This window comes from Thunnus thynnus, chromosome 1 (assembly GCF_963924715.1).
Source record: "Thunnus thynnus chromosome 1, fThuThy2.1, whole genome shotgun sequence".
NCBI classification, from domain to species: Eukaryota; Metazoa; Chordata; class Actinopteri; order Scombriformes; family Scombridae; genus Thunnus; species Thunnus thynnus.
The window spans coordinates 28087113-28099602 of NC_089517.1; the positions used below are offsets into that span (position 1 = coordinate 28087113).

Consider the following 12490-nt stretch of genomic DNA (forward strand, 5'->3'; position numbering starts at 1 on the left):
TCTCTTCCCTGCTGCCTGGCCGTCTCCCTGCATCCATTATTTTTTCTTTCCATCATTCTTTGAATAACTTGAAATAAATCATAAATGTAGGTGTATTGCAAATGATTTTTAGAAGTCATGACTGTAGATGGATGTGTTTCAATTAGAGTAACGTGACATGAGGGCATACATGCAAATTCCCTTATGTCTGTTTGTGTATATGTATCTATTTGCCTAAAATTTGCACTTTTTGTTATTTGTTTTTTCCAATCTTTCAGTTTCTAAAATTCTCTTTCAATTCTGATCAAAATTTGTCAATTGATTTACCATTTGGACTGCTATTATTACTACTAAATACTCCATGGGTTAGCCATGTAGCTATGGAACTGTACTCTGTTTTTTTAATTTCTTCTTTTTTTTAAGACTGGGTGGACTTGCTGATTATCTGCTTACTGGTCTGGCTTGTACTCAAACTGGCAGTGTGAAGTGTCAGGGTGAGGGATTTACTGCTGGATTTGGCTGAGCCGGTTCCTGTAGCGCAGTATTCTCCCCTGCCAGAGAGATTCTCCCCTTTTCCCTGTACAGGTCAACTACGTTTACCCTCCAACCCACCACACACATACACATAAACGCTCACACATTTCTTGTGCTCTGATAAACTGCAATCACTTCAGACCTTCACTGGCCTTCTAGGAAGACACCATGTTGTTAATGAAAACTCTATCGAGTCATTAAAATGAGTCAGTGTGGCCTGACTGTGCTCACATGCACACCTTTTTCCTCGCATGTGACCTGACAGTACTCAGGTCTAATCCGAGTGCTATCTCAGGGAAGCAGACGAAGAGCCCCGTAGCGTGGCACTACCATCTTTTTCTGGTCATTACTGGCGCTAGGCCTCTCAACACGGATAGAAGCAATGAAGGAGAACCTCAATAAATGATCAGTGTGCACTGCCAGCAACAACGCATGCTGCATCTGCTGCCTCCCTGTTGCTGGAAGACAGAGTTCCCATCTTGCTCCCTTACTGATTGTACAACCCATAACCTCTCCAGGATAATATTATAAACCTTCTAAATTTGGCTAAGGAAGTGGTTGATTTCCCAGGCCTCAAGGACTGCAGAAGCCCACCTCTTCTAAAGCCCCAAAGGGATAAATGGGGCCCATTATGCGGTGAAGTTTGTAATGATGCTTTTGATTAGTGAGTTGTCAGGAGGTATTGGCCCTACGCTCATCACAGCGTTGTTTAGCACTTTAAGGCCTCCATAAAGATGAGTGTTTTTTGAAAAAAGATGAAAAAGCAGGAGGCATGTGCCTAATGAAGTCTCAGGCTTATAGCCCCTCTCATGACAGGATAATTACACCAAATGCTTCCAGCGAGCACTTCAAAGGACACTTCATCCCTGTGCCAACACCACGCAACACATCTCACCAATCAAGATGGCCTGACCTAAATCAGGTCCCCCTGACTTGTTTGTAATGTCACCCGCCCACAGACTCACTGGACCTCTGCAGAGTCAACTGCATTAATATCACAACCGCACTCAATGTAATTGACAAGTACAATAAGCAGAGAGGAATAAGTCTCACTGATGTTGCTGCAGAAACATATAGACAACTTTTGTCCCATAGTATGTCACAGGGTGTCATAAGCAGCACTAAGGAAGACAGCAAAACACACACATATGAAAACATGCAAGCACATAAATATTAAACCTACCCTATTTGGGCGGTGTTATTTCAATTCTGCAACATGGCACACAGAGTTAGCAAAGATAATGATAATGCATGATCAGCAGGGCATTAATCCAGAGATGGAAAATGTGCACTAAAAGAATATATGAAACACATTATACACTTTATAGGGAACAGACTTTTTTCTTATTTGTAGCTCTGATGTTTTGTATGCCTATGTGCATGTTATCAGTCCAACAGGCACACCAGTCAAGAAAGGGTGTCACCCAGTCATCTGAGTTGCACATTGCAAATCATCAGTGAAGTGGCCATGTCTCCTTAAGGCACACACTCACAGACACACATGGGGGAGAATGAAGGTATAATAAGTGTGGTCTGAATTCCTCTGGATTTAATAAAGTTCACACAATTTGTGTCAGCTTGGCGAATGGGATTCTGAAGCGCTGAAGAGCTGACAAAAATGTGCAGCTATATTAAAGTGATACTCCACACAAAATCTATCTTTATTTTTACAGAGAAGTACTGTCTGTAGTATGAAACACTCACTTTTTACACACTTGAAACCTGGCTGTTAGTAATTTGCAGTTTGCTCCATCTTGAGGAACAGAGGCTGTGGTCAGTTATCATGATAGAAAAGCAGCATCAAAATTGAATCTTGCTACATAAGCCATTTATCTGCTGTCCATCCATGTGCACAGTTCATTTTAAACACTAATATTTTTGCCAAAACATAGCTAAATACTCTGCTTCCGTATCAATCGTCATGCACACTTCTGTTGAGATTGCAAGCAGGTGTGTGCATTGGTTTGTGCATATCAGTCAGAGCACCCACCTCCATTTTCATGTTATGTGGCCCAAGCTTTCAAGCCAACAATGTTGGCTTTATATTCAATTTTCAGCATGTTGTTCACATACAAAACTGCAATACTAAGTATGTAACAAGAGGTTCAAAAAGCTCCCAAAATGCTGTTTCATGCAATTTTGAATAAGATGTCTGGAAGAGATTTAGGAGTCACTGGACAATTTTCCTAGTGAATCCAATAAATAAGTTCTTTCAGAGGAAGTCCGGGATGATAAATTAGCTTCTGGGGGATAAGATAAACCATATCACCACAATGTGAGTGGTTTGGATGCTACCATCTTCACTTCTTGAGAATTAAATTGAGGGGAAATAAGGATGGGCTACGGAGAAAGGACGAACTGTCAAACTGCAGGAGCTAACCACATTAAAACAATATTTGCAAATGTTTTACTTCGATGCCAGCATGCATGGCCATTATGATAATTGCGGAAACTTTATAACTGGCATAAACTGCTTCCAGCGCTGGAAATGCTGCATGGGGGCAAGCTGGAAATCTATTGTGACATGTTGAGAAAGAAATAAAACTTGTGTTGTGTTTGAATGGCTCCCATGAACATATTTCGGGTTTTCCCATGAAAAAAGCAAACCCATGCTAGACGCTGGATGCTGCATAATTAACAAGCACTGCAAACTTCTCTCAGTCTACTCTGAGAATGACTCCTGGAAGAACGGGTGGCACAGGAACAGATGGAGAGAGGCCACTTGAACACAGCGTAATGAAGCGATTCACAGAAAATTCACTCATACAGTGTGCATTTCAAATGAACCCGGTGAGGGTGTTATGTCTCATTTATTTTGGTAACTCGCACCTGATGTATTTTTTACATATGTACAAACTGCATTGCTACAGATGCCAAAAATTTAGAGATGTTTTTATTTGCTGATAAATACTAGAATATATATAAGACAGCTTAAACTTGGGAAATATGATACCCTTTCCACTAGGACCATCAGGAACATGTTAAAGATACTCATTCACGTGTGTAATATTTGCAAAGGATGGTAATCCAATCTGTTTACTAGACAGATAACATACAAAAAATCATCAATACACATCAAAACAAGCTATTCCTGTTAAACATCTGTTTGAAGATCAACAGTGTGATTAGATTACATGGTACATGTCCCCCTCCTCATCAGAGTTACACCCACATTTTCACATTTGCTGATTTTGACCTCAGTCTGCATTTTTTTCCACACATTAAGCATTAGTAGTGGAATAAGTTATGCCACTACCAATGTTCCAGTACATTTTCAATTAGCATTAACAGAGGAAAGGCGCTCACTTGGGGGAAAAGAAACAGGTACCTACTCAGGATAAATAAATCATGATACCAGGTGGAGCTGAATATTAGTGAGAAGGACTCTTGTAATGATAGTGGACAGTACTGAATCTATTTCCCAAATCACCACTCTGCCTGAGAGGCTCTTCGGAGAGTTTTTACATTACTGACCATCACTCTGTGTTAGATTATCCTTGCCTGTCTTTTCCATCACTGTACCTTTCTGTCACAGACAAGGCTCCAAGTGCCCTCTTTCAGCCTGACCCTCAATTACCCAGCCCAATCATCTCAGACAGGTGTTGAGGTACAGTAATAAACCCTGCCTGATGCTGCCGAGGCAGCCTCTCTTTTAAAGCACCTCTGAGAGCTCTGAAATGACTGAACTCTGTGTTGATCAGGTGCTGTGACCACAGTTGACTCATGGCTGCCAGCTGATAGTGTGCAATGAAAAAGAAAAAAAAAATTACAATACCACTTATTTCTCTTTATGGACCATATAAACAACATCAGATGCGCTTAGTGTTGGCTGGGCAATTCTGCCTCTTTAGACTATAGCCAGACCATATTCTAAAATATTAATGGGGGAAAAAACAACTCTAGCAGGTTTATTGCTAAGATTTTTGTGTTTGTCTTCATTGTTCACACACAGAATCATAGATATTGTCATATTCATCATCATAGTTCTCAGTAGCTGAGTAGCCCTAGACACCATTTACAGTGAGGAAAATAAAAATAAAAAATATAGACTAAAGTTAAACTCAAATCCCCAGCATTTATATCCATTCTTAAACTATACATTACTGCTTAACTGTGTTGCAAATGGAGTCTTTTCAGTCACAAGGATATGCCATCACTGCATCATAAATTTTGTAGAGTGATGGTGCCTTAAAGTCCATGGGGGAAACACAGCAGAACTCCAGAAGTTTATCACAGCCTCAAGCTGCAAATACAGAATTTAACATTTTAAGGAAACAAAACAAATCTCGGTCTCAAACTCAAAACTAAAACCTACTTGGTTATATTAACTATTTTTAGGCCTACATTTCGGATATTGTAAGAGGCTATTACAACTGCTGTGAGGAGAATATCAGTCAATGTAAGCATGTAACTGTGTGTTGTTATTTAGGGCTCCATACTGTCCACCCACACAGGTGTTTTCATTTATTCTGTCTGATTACATGTATGTACACAGTGGCATTAAGTGTTAGCATAAGCGCTTTATTGAATTGGGAAAGATCATTGGATTAATTCTGTTTACTCTGTATAATTTGGTCATTTTAAGTGATTGTTTGCCCTGCTGTGGGAAAATCTTAAAAAGACATTTGGTATCTCCCTCAGTGATGTACAGATATGATAGTGTTCTTCTGCATGAGATGTTTTATTGTAAAGTCTTATAATTACTTTTGCCTTCTACTTTTGACTCTTGTAAATTTTCATAATGCGTTTTCTATTTCAAACCCATTGTGCACATTGTTAATGACTTGTTCCTGATGTGTTCATTCATCCTTTGTGCTAAAGCAATCTGCTTGTCCAATTCACTCCATAGCGCCTTCATCACACGTTCTCTGACTGGAAGAAAAAGCATAGACTAGTGTTCATTGTTGCTGCATTGAACATGTGCTGCATTGTGACCTAGAAAGATTCAGCAGACCCTTCAAGCTGAGACAGTTATCAAGCTAAATTAGCCTACATACGGTTGGCAGGGGTCAGGTTAACCAGCAGTGGAAGCTGGCACAGCTTACCACTAATACTCAGAAATGCATTTTAAAATGGAAAATAAGCACGGTCGTGCTGCCCTGCAGAGGTAAAGGTGATGTTTGGCAACCAAGAAATGTTTTTTTTTTTGTATTAATTTCACCTTTCCTTCACCATTTCACAGCATGGTGTTTGTGCTCAAACTGTTTTAGATATAAATGAAAATGAGATTTATTAAAAATGACTCACTGCTCATTGCAATAACTGTTAACCAACCAATAATCTGTATTGGTGTCATGGCAGGCTGGTAAAATACATTTGACAGATAATTTTTTAACACACTGATTAAATTAAGTCCCTTGTCCAAGTTATGTAATCAAGTAAACAAAGCTATTCAACCTCCTCTGGGCTTGAGAGACATTTTACATTAACAACTCCATGAGTAAAAAGTCGGCAAATCACACAGCAAACAGGTTGAGTAAGGATTAGAGCATTCATACAACCCAATTCCCTCTGGGCAGTCTGCCAATAGAGAAGCACAGTCCAGGTACTCGTGAGGTGTACGATGCCACAGCTGGCAGATCTGCAGAGGAGCTCATTGACAGATGAGCCAGTGCTATGCATGCAGATGTATACAGCCAGATTCCAATGCAGGTGGTTTGACTTAACAGCAACAAACATATCTGTTAAGACCTAAGGACTCAAGAGATATATAAATGCAGGAGTGATGAGAATAACAGCATCTAGTCATCCTCCACACTCTCTTTTAAAAGGTTTATTCTATAACTAATGTGTAGCTGGTAACATAGGTCTGTGTTCAAGGATTTAGTGAGCAAATTTATGTTACATTCAAATCATCATCTTGAGATATTTGCACAAGATCATTAAGCTCATAGATGTCAGTTTCCATGTTTGCAATGGAGAACATCTGAGCTTTTAGTGATCCGTATGTTCACATAAAGTCTGAGACTCATAACTTCTCTTTTAAAGTCAAAGACTGAATTACGATTTTTCATGCAGGAATATGGCTTTGTGTTGTTGATACAACCATATTCATTTGTAGTAATAAGAGCCAGAAAGCAAACACTGCAAATAATTACAGAGGCAGAAAAAAGGGTCATGTTCCACAAATCTCAGGGTAAAAAATATTCTTTCACTGCTATTCAGCTGCAATTATGTATCAAATCCATATGCACATGTTCTACAAAACTTTTTGGAGTTCAAAACACTGGGCTTAATTGCTGAATGGTTTGGGGAAATGTATCATTTACAGAGTACATGAATGCTGAGTGTTTTCATTTTACAATAGATTGTTGTTGAGAGCAAAACATGCTGATTGAAGGTGCTAAAATGTCAAGTATAGAGGGGCTTGGATTTTAGGTGTTGTCAGCAAACCAGTGTGATTTCAGCTGAAGTGCTTTCTATTCATCAAACACTCAACACTGTGGCTGCTCATGACAGAAGCATTGAGGTTAATTTTGAGGTAGCAATAAATGAAATACTTTTACGCGATACATTTCCATGCAGTAGGTCAACATTTGAGGGTTGGTTTTTTTTTTTGACATGGACATTACAATAGCACTGGGATTCAAATATACATCACTGTACAAGAATCAAAAGCACAGGGTTAAGTGTTAGTACCATAAAACTATGTCTGTGCAGGTTCAACTCATTCATCCAGAGGACAACATCTAAAAAAAAGTGAATCATCCACTGGACTGAGGATGTACAGCTGAAGTTGTTTCATCACCTTTAAGAGGCTTCTTCAGTTCCTCTTTCTTGATTTCTCCCTCAGAGCTGAAAAATCCTCTTTGATGAGCTGTGACATGTCTGTAAATGCTACAACCTCATTCCAGGGGATATTTAATTTTGTCTTGATGTAGCATAAAGCTAATTTACAACACCTGTCCACAGGAGGCCTTGGTGGGAATAAAAACTATTTTAAAACCATGAGCAAACAATTAAGGATTTATGGATGAAAAGTAGCATAATGGCAAGCTGTAAAGGCAAACACAGATCTATTAGCAGCTGTGAATAAACCTTATCTTATGTTAATCCCACCTGGGGTGTCAAAATCAGCGGGATATAAAGCATCTGGAAATTTCATGTAATATAGTACTAGGTAAGCTGTCACAGAGATTTATATTTAAGTGGGATTCACAATTAGTACTTTGTGAAGTTTCTTTCACACAGTGAACTTTTATCATTAGAGTCTATTCCAACACTGTATCTGTGAAAATTAGGATCAGCATGCATTCTGCATTTGTTATGCTTTTAAATGATTTTATTTTTTTTAGTGACACTACTTTAATATGAATAATAATGAATGACCTGTGTGCATCAAGTAAAGCAGTGGTTGGACTTTGTTGTGCCACTATTGATATTGACATGTCAGAATCGCACCAGAGGTGCCTGTGCTATGTACTTTGTTCTCCAGTTGGAAACCAGACAAGTCCAGATGGTTTGAGATACAGCTGCTTTATTTTCACCAGCTTGAAAATGTTGATGTGAGTCATACCTGAATAAATATAAAAATGTCTTTCCACGATGACCAGAAACTGCCTGCACTCACATTATTGTCCAACTAACTCTAAAATGACTCGATTTGGCACTTTGTTGCGCTCCATAATCTCATCAGATCTTCTTTCTTGTGCTTTCGCTTTTCTGTTGCAGGTGGTGGGTCAGATCGATAAATTAACGTCAGACTTTGACTTTGACCTGGAGCCAGATGACTGGACGGTGGCCACAGCCAGCAGCACGTCCAGCAGTGAGCGGGGTTTGGGAGAAGCCTTCAGGCTGGACTTCCTCAATGCAGATGTGCTTTCTGATAGCTGGGAGTTCTGCAGCTACCTGGAGGCCGCTGGCGCCTCTGCCCGCAGACCTGGTGAGCAACCAGGAGATCTACATCCGGAGCTGGGCCGTGGGACTATCCCCACCCAGACGCAGACCCCCACCCCGCCCCCCACCACTGCCTCTGTCTACTCCCAGATGAATGGCGGGCTGCCCATCCCAAACGGGCCCCGCATTATTACTCCAGATTCATCCAGCGAGGAGGCCAGCAGCTCCACGCACAGCCACAAGACTTCTCGTACCTCCGGCACAAGAGAGAGGGTCCGCTTCAGTGACAAAATTCTGTACCACGCGTTGTGCTGTGACGATGATGAGGAGGAGGAGGAGCAAGAGGAGTTACAGGAGGACAAGAGTGGCTGTGCTACACCAGACAGCGATAGTGAGCCTAGTCTCCTGGCCAGCTCGGTCACCCCCAAACGTTCTTCCTCTGAGCACTCACTCCTCCATAACTGTCTGGACCCTTCCTATGTCTCCTCGCCAGTGAAAGGGATGACAGGAGCTCACACACTACCCAGGAAAGGTCTCTTAAACCCCGGCTGCCGCAAAAAACTGTTACGAAATAGCAGCACACAAACTGTCTCTGACAAGAGCACCCAAACTGTACTGCCCTATATTCCAACCAAACAGAAAACAAAGGACCACTGAGAAAGCCCTAAGTTTATCATAAATCTCATGAAAAGGACTGTGCATTATTTAATATTAAATACATAGCTCATAGATTAATACACAAATAAATTAATTACTAAATAAATAAATGATATATGGGAAATCACTCGACTACCTAAAGTCATTCCGAGGCTCAGGGAAAACACGATGAAATGAAGCAAAGCAGATTACTATGTCAGTGAAAGATGAAAGTTACTGGTGGACCAAAAGGTTAGTGCCTGTTCTAATGTTAAAAGATATACTGAATGGATTCCCTATGTGTAATCATTTGAGACAATGCCAGAGATTACAAAAGCAATCCTTTTTACTAGAACATTTTAAGTGTTCAAAATTGGAAGTGAAGTATGAAGAGTATGAGGAGGTCCTTTCTCCTCCTTGTACAATAGTATAAGTCACAAAATAAGGAAAAAAAGAGAAAAGCTTGTTCCTATAATGTGGATACAAAACGCTGCACATTCTGTACTCTGAATCTGTATAAACATTGTCTTTTTTCATGTTCCAGTTATTTCAAATGTCAAGGGGATTATTGCTTTCAGCTGGGAAATGTATCTAGATGCACATGTCAAGCCTCTTTCTCTCTTTGATGTCAACAAACAACTTTGAGCAAAGAGCCAGAAAACAACACTATTTACCTGCCCTTGATTTTATAAATCATCTCAATGTGATCTCCTCTTGGTCTGCTGCGGAGGCTGAAGCATAAGAGTGGCAGGCAGAAGAACAGATATTTAAAGTTATCTGAGAATATGGGGTACACAAAAGTGACATTTGCTATTTTTCTCATTTTCTGTGTCTGGCAGTAACGTCATTAGGCTTAGGATCTGAGCTAAATAGCAGTCCACATAAAAGTGCTAAGGGTTTTGTCTCTCCATTCAGTTGCTCAGTGGGAAATTGGACTCAGTGGAGCAGCATTTTATTCACAGGGCTAAGGCCAATAGCCATTCCTGATCAATATGTTAGAGGGAGGCTGCACTGAGAGGTCTCTGCTGAGCATGCATGCCACTCTCCTGGGATCTGTGAACAAAAACTCACAGTTAGATCTATTTACTTACACTGAGCAGAACAAAAATTAGAGCTGTGGCCCTAAAGAACTGACATTTCAAAAAAACGTGTGTCCAAGAGTGAGAGCTGATGGAGGAAAGAGAAAATGTTCCTGTTCAAAGATTTTTTTACCGAGCAATAATCTACCCTGGGGAACGGCTTTGTGAGCCAGCTCCTTTGGTCCCTTCACCCTTACTTTCCTAAATGTTGTGTTTTCCAGCTTGAAAAGAAAAAGTAAAATGTCATAGTCTTAAAGAGGAAAAGCCTTGCCGACTCCTGTGAAGCTGACCTTTGTGCCTCTGATCACCTAACATGGACTTAACCTTCCGCAGTAGGCAGAGATGGTCGTAGCATTGTATTTATTCACACAGAAAGAGATACTCTACTCAGAGATATCCTACTCAAGAAATATATTTAATGCTTCCATGTTTTGTAAGGGAGTTTTGTGAATTAGTGTTCACAGTGACGCAGGCAGTTGAGCACACGTTATGATCTTTATATGCAGTAAAACATATTCGAGCATATATACAAGCAAGCCAGCTTTTTAATTCCAAATCACAAGCTTTTTGTTGTTGTAATTAACTCTATATATATGATATACATATATGAAGTATATATTTTCATTTTGTCCTTCTAGTGAAACTAATAAGTAATTTAACTCTTTTATTATCATTAAAATATTTGACTAAATTCATGTAAACAGTTTCAGTTAGCAGAATTGTTCTTAAAGGATTTATATAGAGCTGATCAAGGCAACAAGCTTGGAACTTTGGTTTGTCAGCACCAATAACCATAATGCTAAACTAATAAAGTATAAAAGAAACTATCCTGCTAATGTAGACCGGTATAAATTTAAAAGCATTTGCTGGCAGCAGTCGACATGTTTTAAGATTATTTTACGCTCATTGCAATTCACATAACAGTGCAGGTTTTACAATTTGGGCAAATTTGCAATTACAGTAATTGCAGAAAATGTGTCTAAAAATAAGCTTTGTTACTCATATAATTACACAATCACATTGGTTGTGTTGAGAATTACTGGTTAAGTTATTTTCACATCCCAGCATGGGTAATTGAGGAAGATGTGCTGAGCATGTGTGCTATTTTTCACTGATTCCCTGCTTTGATCATATTCATTTACACAGGTTTCTGATGTGCCCAATCTTCTGCCACTGGCCACTGCAACACTGTGGATTATTAAGTACTTTGGAGATGCACATCCATAACAGCCCACTTCTTTGTTTTTGTTTGTGTGTTCCTGTATAATAGTTATTGCATTGAACACTGCTTAGGGGAGTTACAGCTCTGCTGTTTAGGCACCACTGAGCCTCAGGAGCCTGATATGAGGGTAGCAGAGTAGGCACTTTTACACCAGACAGCTTGACAGAAGCCACACGAGCATCAATTAGCCTGAAGATGGTGTGCTATACATGCATATACCAGAAGTTATTTGGAAAATTTTTATATCATTCTGGGTTTTCTTTTGTCTTGTTCTAGCTCAGTTAATCCCAAGTACCTGTGAAGAAAGAGGCACTGAAGAGAGATCAATGTCTCACTCCCCACAGCATTGGCTGCCATTTCCCTGCTAGATTGGGGACCAACAGGTCATCACAGCCATTAGCATAAACAAACAAAGCAATGCCGCCACACAGGCAAAGCATCAATTACAGGAAAACAAACTAAGCCCTTATTGTGATGCCTATACACCCGCCAGACATTACAGCGTGAGAGGGATTTTTTTTTCACCCTTTTCCAGTCTAAAGATTTTATAAGTCATATCTGCTATGAATCACCTCTTCAAATATAGAGCTGTTTGGCACTGGTGCAGAATACATTATCATTGGGGACAGATTTGAGATATTTGGACAAAACATTAGCAACGTCTCTTCTGCCAACAGGCTCATTATTCATCTCTAATAGGGCAGAGCTCTGTCCTCGGTTCTCTGTAGGACAAGGATGAGAGGCATCCAAAGGTTATGAAAACCTGAGCACACCGATGCCAAATCATCTGCCTACCATGAGGAAGATCATTTTGTGATGCCACTGCATACAAAACAGATGTTGTGTCTTTGTGTATGTGTGTATATATGTGCGTCTCTTGTCTGTATGTTGACTGCCCTTGTGCCTGCACATTGTGGGAGGAGATAAGTGATATTTTCTGAATTATACATTGCCTGATGTTTAATTTTATATTTCACTGTCACAGCAATTAATGGAGACCAATACAAATAGATGCTGCACATCCCCCTGGAAGTCATTTGGCCAGACATGTCTATAAGGCGAGATTTAACAAAATCTCTTTTAGAAGGCTACAAAGTGAGTCATGCCATCTGTGTCTTGACATCACCGGTGGGCATGTATTAGTTTACATCCCTGATCAATCCTCTAATCACCACCAGTAGGACACTCTCTGTTGAGTGACTGA

General features: G+C 40.0%; 1 protein-coding gene across 2 annotated transcripts in view; it reads left to right on the plus strand.

Moving 5' to 3' along the window:
• insyn1 (inhibitory synaptic factor 1) overlaps window positions 1-9539 on the plus strand; it is a 49068-nt gene extending 39529 nt beyond the window's left edge. For both annotated transcript variants that reach the window (XM_067594135.1, XM_067594144.1), the window contains exon 3: window positions 8185-9539. In XM_067594135.1, coding sequence (XP_067450236.1) covers window positions 8185-9006 — 822 coding nt within the window. In that variant the 3' untranslated portion in view covers window positions 9007-9539. The remainder of the gene's footprint in view (window positions 1-8184) is intronic.
• The last annotated feature ends 2951 nt before the right edge of the window (window positions 9540-12490 follow it).